The 21,188-nt window shown below is 35.8% G+C and overlaps 1 protein-coding gene across 1 annotated transcript in view; it reads left to right on the forward strand.

Moving 5' to 3' along the window:
- The first annotated feature begins 4,171 nt into the window (after positions 1 to 4,171).
- The window catches only part of tmem276b (transmembrane protein 276b), a 28,203-nt gene continuing 11,186 nt past the window's right edge, over positions 4,172 to 21,188 (forward strand). Inside the window, exon 1 of the mRNA XM_056462851.1 lies at positions 4,172 to 4,830. Within this exon, the coding sequence (XP_056318826.1) occupies positions 4,452 to 4,830 (379 nt within the window). The 5' untranslated portion in view covers positions 4,172 to 4,451. The remainder of the gene's footprint in view (positions 4,831 to 21,188) is intronic.

A 21,188-nucleotide genomic window follows, 5' to 3' on the forward strand; every position in this document is an offset into this window, starting at 1 on the left:
CAGTAAGGTCTGACTTTGCTTAGACAAAAGTCTTGTCACTTAACAGAAATAATGAACAGTACAGAATATGAACTCATGGTGCAGTGGGGAAAAAATTTATATAGTGTATGACTTCCATGAACTTGGACGACTGCATCCATCAGCTCATCAAGATTCTTTGGATTCATCTTCAATGCCTCCTCTATCTTACCCCAGACATGCTCAATAATGTTTATGTCTGGTGACTGAGCTGGCCAATCCTAGAGCACCTTGACTTTCTTTGCTTTCAGGAACTTTGATGTAGAGGCTGAAGTATGAGAAGGAGCGCTATCCTGCTGAAGAATTTGCCCTCTCCTGTGGTTTGTAATGTAATGAGCAGCACAAATGTCTTTACCTCAGGCTGTTGATGTAGCCATCCACTCAGAAGATCTCTCGCATGCCCCCATACTGAATGTAACCCAAACCCTGATTTTTCCTTCACCAAACTTGACTGATTTCTGTGAAAATCTTTGATCTATGCGGGTTCCAATAGGTCTTCAGTATTTGTGATGATTGAGATGCAGTTCAACAGATGATTCATCAGAAAAATCTACCTTCTGACACTTTTCCAAATGATCAATTAGAAGTCAAGCTATTATGTGTTGCTCTTACAACTGGGATGGACGACAGGACTTTTGTCAGGTAGTGTAGAGGTTAAGTTTTGATCTATGGTCTCACGCATTTAAGTGATGCGAATTTGCAGGTGAAAGTTAACCAAGCTTGAACTTTAGGAATGCATCAACATGAAACTTGTCACACAAGCTTGCGTTTCTAGTCTGGTGCACTCGTATGCGTATGAATGGAAGTCAATGGGGCGAACGGTGCAGTTTGACCATGGCTTAATGCTTTATGAAATAAAAACTCAAAATACATGAGATGTTTGAGTGCACAATTTAGGACCCCAACTCAAGATTGTGCTTCCATGACAAGTTAAGCTAGTTTTATTCATGAGCTTCCCACTACAGTTCCTCTATGGCTTGACAATTTTACACAGTTTATTTGTAGTCTGTTTGTCTCAGTCTGCAAGATCTTCACATTTTTCACTAGGGTATGTCATACTCACTAATGGCTGGTATTGCCGGCTGCTCTGTATTCAAAGTAGCATCTCTGCAACAGTGTTGTCTATGCCAAGATACGTACCACAAGCACATTTCTACTGCGCAGTCTGGGTCTGAAATGTCATATGGGAATCAGGGGGTGGTATTGATTTTGTGTTCACACTTGTCCTATTTCAACACAGTCTGTTTGGCAAGGGACCGTTGCCATAACGACTAGCCTGTGGGTTGTCTTCCTTTGTCATCTGCCCTGACAGAGCCCACTGTGTGTGGGAAACCGCCTGCAACTTCAGACAACGAGATGCCACTTTTTTTTATTTCGAAGCTTTTAATGTCTTGTCCTTCAAAACAGTGTCTGATGGGCAGCTTAAATGCGGTTGGTTGTTCCAACATGATTTATTTTGCTGCATGTTGACCTGAAGCTCCTGCACGCCTCCTGAAACTCCTCTCCTTCTCTGTGGGTCTCCATGGATGGCAGGTGGCAGGTTAGTTCTGCTACAGTGCACACAAGTGTTAATAAAAGAGTTGAGTTTACCTGATCATGAGTAAAGGTGGAGGATAATACTGTTGTATTGAGGAGAAACTAGAAGAGATCACTGGAAAGGACAGATGAAAAGTTTTATAAGCTGTGAAATATTTCATGCAACGTGGTGTTATTTTTATTTGTTCTATATATATTTTTTTTTTTATATTTTTTTGTCTTTCCCTGATTGATTTTCCCAGACTACCTGACAAAAGTCTTATCACCTATGCAAGTTTTAGGAACAACAAATAATAACTTGACTTCTAGTTGATCATTTGGTATCACAAGTGGCTTATATGAAAGATAAAGGCCTCTAGATTGATCTTATTTCATCAAAATAAAATATGATAATGCCTTGATTTTTAAATAATTTAATTGGGACAGTACGGTCTGACTTTGCTTAGACAAAAGGCTTGTCATTAAACAGAAATAATGTACAGTATAGAATATAAAGTCATGGTGCAGTGGAAATAGTATTGATATTGCGTATGACTCCCATGAGCTTGGAGGACTGCATCCATACATCTCTGCAATGACTCAAATAACGTCTAATATGAAATGACTCAAAGAAAGCATTCTTGCAGGAGTCCCAGAGTTCATCAAGATTCTTTGGATTCACCTTCAATGCCTCCTCCATCTTACCCCAGACATGCTCCACAATGTTCATGTCTGATGACTGGGCTGGCCAATCCTGGAGCACCTTGACCTTCTTTGCATTCAGGAACTTTGATGTGTAGGCTGAAGTATGTGAAGGAGCGCTATCCTGCTGAAGAATTTGCCCTCTCCTGTGGTTTGTAATGTAACTGGCAGCACAAATTTCTTGATGCCTCAGGCTGTTGATGTTGCCATTCACTCTGCAGATCTCTCGCACACCTCCATACTGAATGTAACCCTAAACCGTGATCTTTCCTTCACCAAACTTGACTGATTTCTGTGAGAATCTTGGGTCCGTGCGGGTTCCAATAGGTCTTCAGTATTTGTGATGATTGAGATTCAGCTCAACAGATGATTCATTGGAAAAATCTACCTTCTGCCATTTTCCAAATGATCAATTAGGGCTCTTTCAACTGGGATCAACGACAAGACTTTTGTCAGGTATGTGTTTAACCAATACCATTGTTTTAGAGTTCTCATTTTAACTAAACCTTTTTCTCTGTCTAACAAAAACAATTTTTGCAATTTGTTTCATTTTGTAACTTGGTTCAGTATGATCTAACAACAATCTCTATTTTTTCATGTTCATCTCTTTAAGTAATGTCATAGTTTGTGGTACTGTCATTTGAGTAAATTTTGACCAGACACTTGTATTTCTGACTGACTAAAATAAGTATAATTATACTTTTTACTCCCCTGCTCGGTCTAAATGAGTCTTTTGTTGTCACAGTAACACAAGTACTTTCTTAGCTCTCATGGTGTGGGTAAGATTTGTTCTGTTTTATTTATTGCTGCTGGAAATGTTTCACAAAACAAAGTCTAGCATTTACGTGGGCAGGACACTGTACTGTCTTCTGGGAGTTTCCCTTGAGCAGTTTTCTGTTCACTTCTGTTTACTTTTTGAATGTGGTAATATTGCTTTCTCTTTTTTTCAGCAAAAGAAATTATAAGACTTTTTTTTCTGCCTGTTATATTCATCTCTGAAGAGGAGCAATGCTAAGTTTATAATTGAAGGAAGTGTGTCAGGTTTTAAAAATGACATATTATTATTTGTTTGGAAAAATACAGTTTTACGTTATTAGTTGTATCAACTATTCTTGGAATTCAAATGGCATAACATTTTAATTTAGAATACTTTTGCTCCAACTTTTATATTCTGTTTATATCTAAATATCTTGAAGTATTTTAATGTATAAATGGTTAATTGTTGTATTACTGTTATATTTTCATAAACAATCAATGATTACAGTGGGTTAAAATAATGTTACTTTGGTAATATTAGACAACACATTGGTATTTTACAGAATTCATACATTTTTGGAAATGTTATAAAAGGAAATTATTCATCTTAGTTCTAAATTAATTAGGTTATTAATAAATGCTGCATTTGTTTACATTTTTTGATGTTTACTAATGTTAACAAATAAATAAATTAGTATAAATGTAAAAATGTTGCAGACAAAGTATCTTTTTTGTTGCCTACTTCATTAAATTTATGAAATTAGTTGTTTTTACTTTGTTTTATAAGTTAAGGGATTTTACTTAATATTTAATCTAATGTAAGGTGAAATTATTTGTATAGTTAAATTGATTTAATAAAAAACTAATTATATTTAATATCTTAAACCTTTATCTTAAACTTACTGTGAAGTGTTACCAATAAATCTACTAAAATTTTATTTAGTACAATGCCCCAAGCAATTAAAGCTTTAGCATGTTTAACAGTAAAAGAAAGACGAGTTTTTACAGTATATAGTCCCGCAGTAATATGTGAGCATCTGCTCTCTCCTGTGATGCTGTGCTAGAGTTTGTAATCAATAAACGCTCCTCTCATGTTTATCTCCACTCCTCCTGTTCCTGAGCATCCTAATTGGTCTCTTCTCAGTTCTCCGAGGCCCAAGAGGATAGAGAGAGCATTGCACTCACACCGAGCAGCACTCGCTCAGCACTGGTCCTCTCCTCTCCTCTTCCCATCTCTCCCTCAAAAACAAAACAGATGGTGGAAAAACAGCACATCTGCCCGCGCGCGCCGCAACAATAGATCGCATCGAGCCGGAGTCGCGCCTGGTCATGCCCGCGTCCGAGAGCTGCTAGAGATCGGTGTGTGTGTGTGTGTTTATTTGTTTTTATTCATTCGCCTTTCACAACGGCTGCCGTGGGAGGACCGCGCGTCTTTCTAGGCTCTCCAACGAGAGGAGAAGATGGCCGCCATTAAGATTTTAACCAGCGCGGGGCTTTTCTTGGCGTTTTGCGCTCTGGTCTTGTTAGCTATGGCCATCTGCACCGATTACTGGTACGAGACGGATGCTCGGCGGCACCGGGAGCGCTGTAAGAACTACGCAAACAAGCGTAACGATCGCGGATACATTTACATCTCAAATCACAACTTGCCGCTCCAGATGCCTCCGAAGGGCTACGAGAGGAAAGCGACGGAGCCGCGCGTGAAGCGGCACATCCCGGCGTCCGCCACGGCGATGGAGTCTCACTGCAGCCGCCAGTTCAACTCCACTATCTCTGGGCTGTGGAGAAAGTGTCACCGCGAGGGCTTTGACCTGGAGACCGAGGATCTCATTGGCAAGGGTGAGCTGCCTTCTGTGCTCAGGTGCTTGCCTTGTTGTTGTCTGCCACTGGAGCCTCGTTTCAGGCCGTTTTGTTTAGAGGAGAAAGGATGTGCAGGTTGATCCAGCGGTCATTTTCTTGTTTGGTTTGGTTGTTCATGTTGTTGTACCCGTTCCCGCAGTTGTAGTGGCAGGTATTTTATTCAAATAACGTGGTGAGTTTAGATGGTAAAACGATGTAAACAGAAGGGGAAACGTGGAAGGCCTGAATCTGATAACTGTCGCTATCCGAGGTTCTGAATTGAGTCTACCTGTCACATCTGTAAAAGAGGCACAGGGTGTGTTTGTTTACCAAGAAAATGTGCTTAAACGTTGCTGTGCACAAAGTACACATGCGTCTGTTGATAAATTATTATTGTCAACATTCAGTTATGAATGAAGCACTATGAATTCTGTCAAAATGAAATGTATGTAGATTCATGAAAATAAGCATGTCAAGTTAAAATGATTTAAACCAAACAAATTCTAATAATAAGAGCATTTAACATGATAACATGCTATTTTAAAATGTTTCAAAATATGAAATTATGCCAAGCGATGTAAACCATCTTCCTGTAATTTCACCCTCTTTTCCCATATACTTTTTTTTTCTTTAACTGGATTTATTAGATTTGTTATATTATGTTATTAGGTTTGTTTGTTTGTTGTGGTTGAAAATGAATTCTAAACTATTATGTTTAGAAATATGTTGAAAATCTCTCCGTTAAACAGAAATCGGAGAATAAAATAAACGGGGGTTAATAAATCAGGGTATTTAATAATTTAAACACATATACATATACATACATACATACATACATACATACATACATACAGTTGAAATTATTAAACACCCTGAATTATTAGCTCCCCCTGTTTATTTTATTCTCCAATTTCTGTTTAACGGAGAGAAGATTTTTTCAACACATTTCTAAACATAATAGTTTTAATAACTCATTTCTAATAACTGATTCTTTTATCTTTGCCATGATGACAGTAAATAATATTTGACTAGATATTGTTCAAGACACTTCTATACAGCTTAAAGTGACATTTTAAAGGCTTAACTAGGTTAATTAGGTTAACTAGGCAGGTTAGGGTAATTAGGCAAGTTATTGTATAACGATGGTTTGTTCAGTAGACTATTGAAAAATATACAGCTTAAAGGGGCTAATAATTTTGACCTTAAAATGGTGTTTAAAAATTTTTAAACTGCTTGTATTCTAGCTGAAATAAAACAAATAAGACTTTCTCCAGAAGAAAAAATATTATCAGACATACTGTGAAAATTTCGTTGATCTGTTAAACATCTCATTTGGGAAATATTCAAAAAAAGAACAAAACATTCAAAGGGGGCTAATTATTCTGACTTCAACTATATATATATATATATATATATATATATATATTTCATACTTCGCTTTGTATGGATTCTTGCCCAAATTAAAAATAATTCTAAATAGATCAAGTAAAGATATTTTGTTTTCCCCTTCAGAAGAGCAAATTCAAAATTAGGAGTTTTTCCTAAAGCATGCTAAATTATCTGCCAATGGGGTTATTAAAATAATCTTGAAATGTAGATATTTGGGCTAGAAACAATTCTAAGAAACAACATTTTATGCATAAATTGTATAAATAATTAAATTCAATCTGTTACACCTCCAGACATTCACTTTTTTTGTGACCCCCACCCCCTAAAAAAACGAAATCTTTAAATGCTCAATCAAAGGCCTTAAAAACACATGCAAATGATAAACTTTCCCTCTATTATGGTTAAACTTTGCAGTGATTCTACAAATCACGTTTTCTTTAGATCCTGGTCAACTATATTTCAGACTCAACATTGCAGATCTTGCGATGTGACTTGCAGATGCGCACATTGCGATGTCGTTGCTGAAACGATTTATTGTGCAGCCCTAATACAGAATAAAACAAATATAACGTTCAATACACATAATTATATTTTCATTTAGAGAAAATGCTATATTCTTTATCCAGAATCAAAATAAACAGCAAAGGCACATGCAGTTTGAACTGAGGCATATCTTATATACTGTATGTATATAAATGTACAAATCTTATGTAATCTGAATACTCAGGTTTAGCTTATTTATAATACACATTTAGAAGCATTTATAGGAGGACATAAAAATGCACCGTTCACATGTGGCAAATTAGTGACACATTATTACATAATCAGATAACAATACATTAAGTTTAGCCTAGCCTATAGTTTGTCAGATAACAATATCCATAAAAAGATTTAACTTAAGCAAAATGATTATATTTCTCTTCGTCTCATTATAGGAACACTGATCTCTTAAATAAGAGGCTTATTTCAGCCTTCTCTACTATTTGATAGTCTCAGATAAAGATTATGTTCAGGCCTTAAATATTAAGTGTGAGCTTTTACAGCAGCCATTTCTCCTGCTAGGTTGCGAAGAGAAGGAGCGCTGCTCACTTGACCATATCTTCATCAATAATTTGTTCATTGATTTTCCCAGGTCACCCTAAGTGGCTGTGTAGATGTCATGAATGATGAAGTAGTGATGGTGTGCAGCCACTCTAGTTAGACTGCATGAGCCAACACCCAGAGATACATTTATAGCAGCATATTTGCACTGTAAAAATGGCAGTGATTTCAAAGGTAAAAAAAAAAAAAACACTATTGTAAAAATGCTACAATAAAAATATGCTTGTAAGTGTCTTTAATATATATATACAGTGAATAACCATAAATCAACTTTGAATTCCCTGCATGCCACATCTTTTTTGTTTGTTTTGACATTACTATGGTTCTTTTTAGTTATGTCTCATCAGTTATGTACATTATAGTTCTAAGTTTGATAAATAACGTTTATTGCGTTCATTATTGTATTCATTATGTGTTACCATAATGGTGTTAAGTAGTTGTGTGAATTAGGGCTGTGAATTAGATACTGGAAAAATATACTATATGATTGTTGAGTATTTCGTAGTGATATATCTTGCGATACAACATTTCCATAGAAACAAGCTATTCTAAATAGCTTTTTTTAAATCAAGTAATGATAATACTAAAATAAACTCAACTCAATTTATTTCTAGAGAACTTTCAACCAACCATAATTGGTACCAAAGTGCTGTACGTAAAAACACATAATACATGGAAACATACAAGGAACCAAAGCACATAAACTCACAACACATTATTAAAAGCTAAAGAACATGTGTTTTCAGTGACCTCTGAAAAGAATCAAAAGTTGGAGATGTTCTTATGGAGAGTGGAACATTGCTCCAAAGTTTTGGAGCTGCTACTGAAAAAGCTCTATCTCCTCGACATTTCAAGTGTGAGTACGGAACTTGCAAATAGAGTTGATCCTTAGAGTGAAGAGATCGCACGGGTTGGTGTACAGTACATCCGGAAAGTATTCATAGCGCTTCACTTTTTCCTCATTTTTTTAATGTTACAAACTTATTCCAAAATGGATTAAATTAATTCATTTTCTCAACATTCTACACACAATACCCCATAATGACAATGTGAAAAAAGATTTTTTTGAAATTATCGCAAAATTATTAAAAATAAAAAACGGAAAAATCATAGGTACACCAGGGTTGACGGTGCATGTCAAAGGACAACCAAGCATGAAGACAAAGGAATTGTCTGTAGACCTCCAAGACAGGATTGTCTCGACACACAAGGCTGGGGAAGGTTACAGAAAAATTTCTGCTGCTCTGAAAGTGCACAGTGGCTTCCATCATCCATAAGTGGAAGATGTTTGGAACCACTAGGACTCTTCCTTGAGCTGGCCGGCCACCTAAGCTGAGGGATTGGGGGAGATGGGCCTTAGTCAGGGAGGTGATCAATAACCTGATCGTCACTCTGTCTGAGCTCCAGCGTTCTTCTGTGGAGAGAGAAGAATGTTACAGAAGGACAACCCTCTGTGCAGCAATCCACCAATCAAACCTGTATTGTAGAGTGGCCAGACGGAAGCCACTTCTCATCTCGAATATGCCAGAAGCCACCTGAAGGACTCTCAGTCCATAAGAAACAACATTTTCTGCTCTGATGAGGCTAAAATTGAACTTTGGAATGAATGCCAGGCGTTACGTTTGGAGAAAACCAGGCACCGCTCATCACCAGGCTAATACATCCCTACAGTGAAGTATGGTGATGGCAGTATCATGCTGTGGGGATGTTTTTCAGCAGCAGGAACTGGAAGACTAGTCAGGATAGAGCAAAGGATGAATGCAGCAATGTACAGAGACATCCTGAATGAAAACCTGCTTCAGAGTGCTCTTGACCTCAGACTGGGGTGAGGTCAGGGACAATGACCCAAAGCACACCATCAAAATTTCAATGGAGTGGCTTCACAACAACTCTGTGAATGTCCTTGAGTGGCCCAGCCAGAGCCCAGAACTAAATTCTATTGAACATCTCTGGAGAGATCTGAAAATGGCTGTACACCGTCGCTTCCCATCCAACCTGATAGAGCTTGAGAGGTACTGCAATAAGGAATGGGCAAATATTCGCAAAGACATGTGTGCCAAGCTTGTGGCATCATATTCAAAAAGACTTGAGGCTGTAATTGCTGCCAAAGGTGCATCAACAAAGTATTAAGCAAACGCTGTGAATACTTATGTACATGTGATTTTTCAGGTTTTTTATTTTTAATAAATTGATACAATTAAAATTTTTTTTTCACATTTTCATTATGGGGTATTGTGTGTAGAATTTAGAGGAAATAAATGAACTTAATCCATTTTGGAATATAGTTGTAACATAAAAAAAATGCGGAAAAAGTGAAGTGCTATGAATACTTTCCGGATGCACTGTATATTAATTAGCTCAGAAATAAACTCAGGCGCCAGGCCATGGAGGGATTTAAAAACGTACAGCAGTACTTTGTTCTCAATTCTATACTGGATCAGCAACCAGTGTAGGCAAACCAGTACAGGTGTGATGTGCTCTAGATAAACAGTATTATTATTATTCAATGTTGGACCTAATCTTGAAAAAGTGTTGAAGAGGGTGGGGCATATCAGATACTAGACAGCATTTGATTGGTCTTAAGATTTGAAGAGACACAGAAGTATGAGGTGACATGGAAATAAAATTGTCGAACCATTTAGGCTAAAGTGACAAACTACAAACTTTACATGTTTATATTAGTTTCACATTTTCTAAACGCTAATTTTGTCACTGTTTTGAAGCACACTAAATTATAGATATATTTTTTTTTTCAAAGAACATTTAAAAGGAGTTTTTGCCCATAGATATTTGCATTAGATGTCACCTACCCTGTTATTGTCTATTGGAAGGAATTCATCAATAGAGCCGCCATTTTAGTACAGGGTAGCACTCCTTTGAACTGAATGTGGGACCAAGGTGTAGTGGAGGACTGGCCATCTGGAGCCATATATATGTAAACATCTATACATAAATCTATGACTGTGAGTTTTCCCGGTGGTCATTATGCAAATTTTTTTTTTTAATTATGAAAATTATAATTCTACATCACTTTTCTATATTGATGGATAAGTGAACACATGGGCTGACAAAGAGCAAAGAGTGTTTGTGTGCATGTAAATGTATTATCCTCCCTCCCTGTTAAATTTGATCTAATCCATGTCCTGAAACACAACTCCTCTCCTGCTTTCACATCTAATGCTAACGGAGGGAGTGATTCATTTGTGAAAGAATCACTGTTATGAAAGACTCGTGCACCATCGATATCCCTGGGTCTCAATGTGCATATCCACTTTTCTGATCTAAATGATATATAACATTTGTAATATTCAATAATCTATGGTGGACAGTATGCACATTGAGAAACAGATACTGTTGTTATCAGGCAGCCTTATATAAGTAACTTCATAAACTAGCCGTTACTTCACTGACAATAATACAAGTTTCTGGCAGAGCAGCGTCTTGCTGTCATATTCTATTTACATTGTTTGCTGATTTGATTCAATAAAACATAAAAAATTAGTGAAAGTTGGTGCTACTTGTCCTTATAGTCAATACAGGGACAGTATTATCATCAATAACGTGACTTGTTGAGCACAAGATAACATACAAAAACTTAACCTGTCTATGAAATGTTCTACCTTTATGCTTTGTTTTCTTTGTTTGCTTGTTACTACACTCGTACATGGCGCAAAATTCCAGATTCAGATTGGCTTTAGTCGTGACTAATGTGGCGGTATTGAAACATGCTCAGGGTTCATATGCGATAGCTAGTGTATATATCTATGACAATCACCTGACATTTCTATTTTAGACATTTTTTAGACATTTTCTATTTCTCGCACAACAGCATAAAACTCAAGAAGGATCACCTCAGGTACTGATCATGTGCTTTATTCAGTGTTAAATGCTACGAATGTGAATTTGAACATCATTTTACATGGCATTTATTACCATACTGAAATCAACAGCAGATGGATTAGCTCAGCTCTTGAAAATTAAAATAAATGTAGGTTATAGTTTGAACTGTGACGGTACAAACCAACAAATATCAGCCACCCATTTTCTTTTCATAATGTTAAAGATGTTTAATATGTATTAATTAGATTATAAACCTTACAATTTCAGCTTCTGAATGGTTGTATTTAGATGTTTCTGTCAATCTTACTAAAATAAACAGGCAATAATATATGTTTTTCTGATCTAAAATGTTGTCAGCGTGATTATTGGCTGTTTTCTTGCTAATTTCACATTCTAGCCAGTAGTAAAAGAGCACCTATGTGAATTTTCATTTCAGTGCATCCCTAAAGGAAAAACAGACATTTATTGCAAAGCTCTACAATAGGAATATTGAATTTAAAATGGTCATGATGACAATCATTTTTTGATATACTGTGTAGCCCTAGTGGGAATTACACTGAACACCTTCTATATATTGGCATGTGCCTCTGATGAGCATTGGTTCATCATATGACTTTCTCATCACCACATGGTTACGGTTGTGTTTTTGTCTGTATATAAATAGTATGATGAGTAGATGTTAAAACTTCAAAATAGGGCTGCACAATATTCTTATTATTATTAAAATGTTATGTTTCTGTGATTTGGAAACAATGTATTAATTTTCAATCGATTGGCATGCTTTTGTAGTGGAACAAATCATGCGTGAAATGTAATATGCAAATATAAGAGTGAAATAAACAGTGCTTAATGGTTTTTATGGAAGTCAAATTGTATCCAGGCACAGAAATTGGAAAAAAATGCCAAACTTAACATAACACTGGAAATACTTTACTGTTTAAACAGTTCAATAAAATTATTTTCGATTAAATATTGTGTCTGAATGCTCTTTGTGCTTAAAAACACGTGCTTTTACTCCATTAAGGTTAAACTCTGCAGTTCCTCCACAAATGTCATGTATTTTGAACTGTGGATATAAAACCAACATATACATACATATATATAATCCTGAACTATACAATCCCAACTCAACATTGCAGATCCTGCGATGTGTCTATTGCAGGTGTGCACATTGCGATATCAATGCTGAAATGATATATTGTGCAGCCCTACTTTAAAACATTGGCATAAAAAACTATAAATGAATGAAATACAGTAGATTACCATAACATTCAGCAGTTTCTTTAAGGTTTTTATCATATTTTAACAACAAAATTCTGGCTACCACAAGCAGCCGTTTGATATTATCAAATTTCACAAATGTATTTATTTATTTTACAGTGTGCAGTCCAATTTATTCACTAACCCTTCATTATCAGCATATTAACATCTGTGTTTAGATGCAGCAGGCAGCACGTTGTTCCTTCTGAATGTCAGTGATAAACATACAAAGCAGATTTACTTTTCCTAATGCTAAAAAAATGGTAAGTGATCCTTTTAGAGCTGGAACGGTTCAGGATAAACCCACCATATGTCCTCTCATCCAAATGCTTTAAACATATTAAAATCTTTTAAAGGTCAAATGTCAGTGAATAATTTTCAGATTCAACACACAAACAACAGAAAATAAGCTGTGTCATTTTAAATATCAAGTAAAAAGAAGTATCTATCCTTTTCTTCTATTCTCTATCCTGTTGTCTTTTGCTGAAACTTTAGTTCACCAATTAATTTGAAGTGTCTTTGTAGGGTTTCTGTCAGAAATGACATATTCTTTTATGTTTTTCCTAGTTAACACACATGCGAGTATGACAATTTATGGATTTCCTTCACAGCTGAAAGTGTGTTTGTGACAGATTCCTGGTCTTTGATGTGTCTGTCTGTGATTATGACATAGAACAAGCTGTCACAATATATGTGACACATAGATATGATAAACATGAGGTCTGTGCTCTTTTTCTTTTCTAGATCTTTTTGCCACAGATCTGTACAGCAACAAACACAATAGTGCCTTTGTGTCTTTATAAAAGAAATTGTTGAATGAATTTAGCACTGTCCCAATGCTGTAAGAGCTGTAATTAAATGGCAGCACATCCCTTTCTTTTTTTTCTTCTCTATTTTTATTATTTTTTTGTCTAATCCAAAATATCTCAGCCTTTGACCCATCATATTTCTGATAAAAGACAATTCAGAGAATTTGTGCTTCATATGGTTGTTTATGACTCACATTGGTTGGTGGAAAAATCCCATCATAACTCGGCTTTTAATGCAGCAGGATGTGGTCATATTTTAATGGCTCTGAAACCCAATTTGTTTGTGTGTGTTTTAGTAACTGGTTTGACTGATGTTTATGAAAGCCGGTATCTGCATCTGCAATCTTTCAGAAGAAAATCTTTATTGTCAATGAATGCAAACAGATCATTAATATCATCCTGCAGGTTTTTTTTTTTCATGCATAGTTTACATATTTGGGGTGACGCGGTGGTGCAGTGGCTAGCTCTGTAGCCTCACAGCAAGAAGGTCGCTGGTTGTCAGTTGGCATTGTCAGTTAGCATATCTGTGTGGAATTTGCTTGTTCTCCCCGTTTTTGCGTGGGTTTCCTCCGGGTGCTCCAGTTTCCCCCACAAGTCTAAAGACATGGGCTATAGGTGAATTGGCAGTGGTGGAGAGTACTGAAAAATCATACTTACAGTAAGTAAAAGTGCCATTACTTGCCTAAAATTGTAGTGCAAGTAAAATTGTAGTGAATATTACTCAAAGTATGAGTAAAAAGTAGCCCATTCAAAATTTCTCAAGAGTAGTGAGTGTTACGCTGTTAAAAGCTGATTAATTTACAATTTGTGCATGTGTGTGTAAATGTAACATTCGGTAGTGCCTTTAGTGCCTTTATTGCCCAGCAAGCACACAACGTCATAAAATGTAATATTAGGTTAGATTTATGTTGTGATGTCAGGTGACCAAAATTTTATGTCTAGCCAGTGTCTAAGACAACGTTATTTTGATGTCCAATAACGATGCCAAATGACGTTGGTTTTAAGTTGTTAGAAAGTGACCAAAATCTAACATCTGATAGATGTCATAATGGTAACATCCACACAAAGTCAATCTGTAACATCATTAGACATTGATATTTGGTTGGTTTTAGGTTGTACGTTGGACATTGGCATCAGCCTGATGTTGGGTTTTAACGTCAACATCATTTTCATTTCTAAACAAAATGCAACGTCCCGACGATCATGGGGTACAATGTCAATCTGACGTCATGTTGACGTCTTGTGCCTGTTGGGTGTTTTCAGGTCATCATACAGTAAACATCTGTCATCTTGTCATCAGTGACATGCGTCTAAACAGTCGCTGGTCAATGCATGTAAAGATTTTGCACATCTTCTTTGACATTTTAATGCTTCCAAACAGTTTGCAGCAATTATAAGTTGTCCCTGTCTTGAGGTAGTTCATTATGATGTGATTTACCTTCTATGTGTGATTTTAATTGGACAGGAACCACAGGACTACTCAGCCAATCTTTATTGGAGGAAAAAATAAAATAGTGACTGCAGGTTGAAGGAAAGTAGTGCAGTAAAAGTACCGATACTGTACTAAAAATGTACTTAAGGGAAAGTAAACGTACATGTTTTTAAAACTACTTAGTAAATTACAATTCCTGAGAAAAACTACTCAATTACAGTAATTTGAGTATTTGTAATTTGTTACTTTACACCACTGTGAATTGGGTAAGCTAAAATTGTCCATAGTGTATGAGTGAGTGTGTGAAGGGGTGTTTGTGGATGTTTCCCAGTGATGGGTTGCTGCTGGAAGGGCATCTGCTGCGTAAAACATATGGTGGATAAGTTGGTGGTTCATTCCGCTGTGGTGAACCTGGATTAATAAAGGGACTAAGCCGAAAATGAATGAATGAATGAGTTTACATATTTGGTTGATCTGCTAAGATTGGTGAGTGCTGGTCTGGATTTGTCTCTGATAAAAGCATTTCCTATTAACATTAAAATAAAAAATATCAAGCTTAAAAATAAATGTGCCATCAATTGTTCAATTTTTAGTTCTGAATAGAGACTTAAGTTTTTTCAAAACATTAATATTCTCTGCACCTCATTTTTTAAGGTCCCGTGAAGTGCTCTGAAATGTGCATTTTTTTATTCAATATTTGACCTATTCTTATCTGAAAAATGAAAAGAAGTGTCTTGAAAGGGACACGGCATGTGAAAAACTAGAGAGCATTTGACTGGGGTAGATTTGAAGAGAAACTAAAGTATGAGGTGTCATGGAAAAATTGTTAATCCATTTAGGGGAAGTGACAAACTGCAAGCTTTGAATGTTTATATCAGTTAAATATAAATTTTTACAAATTTTGTCACTGTTTTGGAGCACACTAACTTATAAATATCCAAAAACTAACAGACTGAAACTAAGATCTAAATTTTTCAATTCTAATTTCACAGGATGGTTAAAATGAGTCTTTGTCCTAACAATCACCTGACATTACTATTTTAGAAATGTTTTAGACATTTTACATTTCTCGCAGCTGAATAACAGCATAAACCTCAGACCAAGGTCACCTCACGTACTGATCATGTGCTTTAGGGTTAAATGCTACAAATGTAAGTTTGAATACTTTGTTACATTTGACATTTATTGCCATACTACTGAAGGCAGCATCAGATAGATTACCTCAGATCTTGAAAATAATGAAAATAAATGTAGATTATAGCTTGAACTGTGACTCAGTGCAAACCAACAAATATCAGTAACTTCACATTAATAATGTTAAAGAGGTCTAATATGTATTAATTAGAATCTAAACCTTACCATTTCATTGGAGCGTAACTCACTATTCTCTATTCTGAATGGTTGTATTTAGATGTTTCTGTCGTGTTCCGTCTGGTGAGAAGAGACAAATTGCTTGTTGCTGGAATCTTTTGCGTGGTGTTTTTGGGACACGGTGTTACAATGTAACCTGCTCAGCTAATGTTTACTTTTGGAATATTTATGCTTTTACAAGTTGTAAAAATACAATATTTACACCATACACCTAAGGTGTATTTTTAAAATCTGAATCTGCATCTCATTTTGAAAGCTGCTGCTGTCCTGCAGAGGTTGTGTTTTCTGCTATACTAAGGCCCAATCCCAATTCTATTTTTGTACCCCTACCCCTTCCCCATGGCCCTTAAAACCAAGTGTGAAGGGGAAGGGCTTCAAAATTTACCCCTAAGAAATGGGACAGTACTACAGCACCTGCACACTGCATCATATGTCATCGCAATCTCTTGCTTCATATGAGATCAGATAATCACGACTGCTGTAGATATTCCAGTTGCTTCAAATTTTGGTATTTATCTTCAAGAAATCACTGAAGGCATATATTATGTTATCATAATGATATAATGTGGCAATAAGATCATAGCTATACTGCGCATTAACACCGTGGCCACATGTATAACACACAAAAACAACACTAACATTACAGCAGACACTGTAAAAAGCCCATTCCCCGCCACTAGACTTTTCTGACAAAGTATTTGAGTGTCATCAAGTGACAGAATGTTGTGGAACTGCTATACAGGAGTTATTATTATAGATTATAGATCGCGAAATTTAGCGGTTTTTATTTTAGCGTTTTTTTTTAAAAAGCATGACGACAAAACACGAAAGCGGTTATGAATGTATTAAAACATATGTTTGTTTGTTGCAAAAATTCGTAATAATGACAAAAAAGTACTAATTTGTAGATCTTCTTACTTCTGGGTCCAGCAATACTGCCATTGTGGCTGGTGTATTCTGGAACATTTTCTTACCCCTTGGTTTCGAGAGTGGTCCTGAAAAATCTTCATTCGAAGGGCTATTCACCCCTTCCCCTTGGCCCTATGCCTTCAAGCTAAAGAGAATTGGGACACCCCTACCCCTTGACGTGAGCGTGCAACACGTGGGGCAGGGGTAAGGGGAATGGCTAAGGGGTAGAATTGGGATTGGGCCTAAATATGGTGTTTTCCACCAAGGCAACCCAGGGTGCTGAAATGTAATTGGGTAAACTGGCAGTGGGCATGTTAAAGAGATCAAAACAAAGACAGACATTCCAACATGGAACACACATTTTCAATAGAGAATAACTGACATTAGCGTTGTTTTTCAGATAAACGGGTATCTTAACTTAGCATGTTTCATTAATATTTGCAAACATATGATGGTATTTATGATTTAGAAGAGTCAAAAACTTAAATACAGCACCTTTATAAATTTGTTCAAAAAAGGAGATTTGCCACAGTGCAACAGAAGAAACGTTTAAGGTTCCACAAAGTAATAACCTTTTAGTGAACAGTTCTTAAAGGAACCATTAGTAAATGTTGGTTAACTATGGTTAATAAATATATTGTTCATACTTAGTTTAGGTCAGTGTTATGATTTATGTCCCTTGTCTTGTGTGTCTAGTTTGCTCTGTTCCCTCTCATTACCTGTTCACGCTTCATGCTTTGTATGCATAGTGTTTGATTTGTCCGCTCACATAGTTTTTTGGTATTTATATGTTTCACTTCCGGCTTGTGGTTTATTGTTTGTGTTTGAGGTTTTAGTGTTGTCTTTGTCTCTGTTTTTGTTCAGTAGTTTTCAAATACTCCATTTGGTTCCACCTCTCCTTACACTATTTGTTGCAGTTAGTTAATTATGCATCATCTAATCTTTTTTGGAGTAAAAAACTTGATTTGATTACACCTTATTTTAAAATAGGGCTGGGCTGATAAATGATATTATATCGAATCACATTTATGTCAATAACAATGATAAGCTCTATACTTTTTTTACTCTATTTTGATCTAATCTAAAAGTGTGCTGATATGAAATGTTCTGAATTTTCGGCCACCGAAAATTTATCAGCCAAAAATGTTATGCCATTTAATGGATGCTTTCATTTTTGTGGCTTCAGTCATTGTTGGGATACTCAGGAAGCACAGGAAGCATTAACAACTTATATTGAAATAAATATTGTTATCGTTCAATGTGGAAAATAATTATTGAGAATGCACTTTTATAATTTTTTTATCGATTTGCAATATCGCCCAGCTCTATATTAAAGCATACAACAAGGCTTTTAGCTTAGTAAAGTATTTTAATTAGCTGCTTAATAATAGTTATTATAGTTAATAATTGTAGTCTAATAATAATAGTAATAACAGTCACTATCTTAATAATACGTTGGTAAATATCCAGTAGTTAATAGTGGGAATTGGTACTTAAAATGCTAATACAAAGCCTGTATTTTGTGCTTTGCTCAAACAGCAATATTGCACACTAAAGTTCACTGTAAAAACAAATGTCGCTGCCTTAAATGTTTTAGTTGAATCAAATTACCTTTTCTAGTCTTCTCAACTTACAACATTCATTCATTTTCTTTTCGACTTAGTCCCTTTATTAATCTGGGTTCACCACAGTGGAATGAACCGGCAACTTATCCAGCATATGTTTTACGCAGCGGATGCCCTTCCAGCTGCAACCCATCACTGGGAAACATCCATACACACTCATTCACACACATACACTACGGACAATTTAGCTTACCCAATCACCTATACCACATGTCTTTGGACTTGTGGGGGAAACCGGAGCACGCGGAGGAAACCAACGCCAACACGAGGAGAACATGCAAACTCCACACAGAAATGCCAACTGACCCAGCCAAGGCTCGAACTAGCAACCTTCTTGCTGTGAGGTGAACGTGCTACCCACTGAGCCACATTACAAATAAAAATAATTGTTTTTACATTGCAAATAACAATAAATGGATAATTCAAAAATAAGGCAAAACAGTAGAGTAAAATAAATGGTGCAGGCAAACTATTGAAGTTTCACCGTCTACAAAATGGCAAGCACATACAAAACTGAAGCATAAAGAGAAAAATATGAATCCCAACACAGAAAACAACTCCATGTCTTGCATCACCATCACCTAGTCTAACAACTGGAAGCATGTCAAAGCAAACCACGCGCGCTGCAACACTTATGAATAGAACATGAATGCCTGCACTGATTTATGCAAATCAATCCCAGACCAAATCATCAGCTGGATGAAATCTAAAAATAATGTTGATGTGGGTGAGAAGAACACAAACTGTACCTTGAAAAACCCTGCATAGCCTGTTACAATTGAAATGTATCCTTTATAAATAATGCAGCAAACTGAAATCCTTAACATATCATGCTATTTGATTTACATTTGAGATTTGTCTGATCATGTGTCCAGAAGAAAGAAACCTTACGAATAATAATGACAGCAGACGGTTTCATAAAGTGCAAGTTAATTAATGTCAGGTTCACGCTCGTCTGTAAAAATTCATTAAAGTCTCATTGGTGCGGAAGGCAACCAGCAATAAACACACAACTGCTCGTCAGACAAACAACACACTCTCACTTATTCCATTCACAGAATGGAATGGTTATGCTCGTTCACCCAATAAATACTGTAATAAATTACCAAGAAAAACATGCATCCGATAGTCATTCCATCCTGATTATTATTATTATTTTTTTTAAGTTTTGAAAAAAATATTTAAAAGTATTGTCTAAAAGTATTTTAAAAATACAATATGCTTGTCTCTATCTGATGCCTTTGAATGAAAAAGTAATATGGAACTGTGGACACTGCTGTTTAGGAAATATCATTTGTTGCATGTTTTTCTTTATTTTCTTTTTAGACAGTTCAGAGTTTTGGTGTTGTTATATTACATTCTTTTCTTTGGCACAACCTCTAATTCCCTTGAATTTCTATATTTATTTGTTTGTTTGTGGTGTAAATGTTTTTTTTTTTCATCATTTTACAGTATATATGTGTTTTACATTTTACATTTTATGTCATTCTTGCTATTTGGATTTCTTTCACTTAAACTCATTTTATTTTTGGCATGACTTTGTTATCATTTCTTGCCAACAGCCTTCACACAATGAGTCAAACTAAATGTTAACCATTGTAAAATGTAAAGTCTAAAGTTGTAATTCATTTGTTTGTTTATTTATAGGAATAATGAGCATAACTCTATTTTAAAGATGTAGTTGACCCAAAAATGTACTCAGCATTTGTTCACACTAAAGTGGTTCTAAACTTTAATGAATTCCATTCTTCTGTTGAACACAAAACAAAATATTCAATCATAGGAATGATGGAAACCAGAAGCCATCAACATCCATTGTAGGAACAAAAAAATACTATGCGGTTTGGAACAAGTGGAGGGAGAGTAAATGATGACACAATTGATTATTTATTGGGTGAACTATCCATTTAATAGTACCATTTGCAGTCACATGGTTTATTCACTAGCATTAGTGATTATTTAATCAGGTCTGCTATTTTTAAATATTGAGGATTTCTTAGGCCATCAAAATTTTAAGGCGACATGGTGACTCTGGTGAGAAGGTCGCTGGTTCGAGTCCCGGCTGGGTCAGCTGGCATTTCTGTGTGGAGTTTGCATGTTCTCCCCATGTTCGCGTGGGTTTTCTCTGGGTGCTCCGGTTTTCCCACAGTCCAAGGTGAATTGAATAAACTAAATTGTCCATGGTGTATGTGGGTGAATAGGTGTGTATGGGTGTTACCCAGTACTGGGTTGCAGCTGGAAGGACATCCTCTGTGTAAAACAAATGCTGGATAAGTTGGCGGTTTATTCTGCTGTGGCGACCCCTGATATATAAAGGGACTAAGCCAAAGGAAAATTAATGAATGAATAAAAGTTGAAATGAATTAGGTTTGTGTTTAAACTGCACAGGCTCATTGGAAAAGGTTAGCTGTTCATTTTTTGAAATATCAATTTAGTTGAATTCTTAATTTGATTCATTGCCTATTGATTAAATTCAAATACTACTAATATTTCTAAAAATCAACAGTGACCATCAGTTTATAAATGGCAAATGAATGCAAAGAAATTAGAGCTTCAGATAACCTGTGTAATAAACTTTCTGTTTACGTTTTTATTATTAGAATATGGAAAATAGGGGGAAAT

The sequence above is a fragment of the Danio aesculapii genome, chromosome 7 (genome assembly GCF_903798145.1).
Source record: "Danio aesculapii chromosome 7, fDanAes4.1, whole genome shotgun sequence".
Classification (NCBI taxonomy): Eukaryota; Metazoa; Chordata; class Actinopteri; order Cypriniformes; family Danionidae; genus Danio; species Danio aesculapii.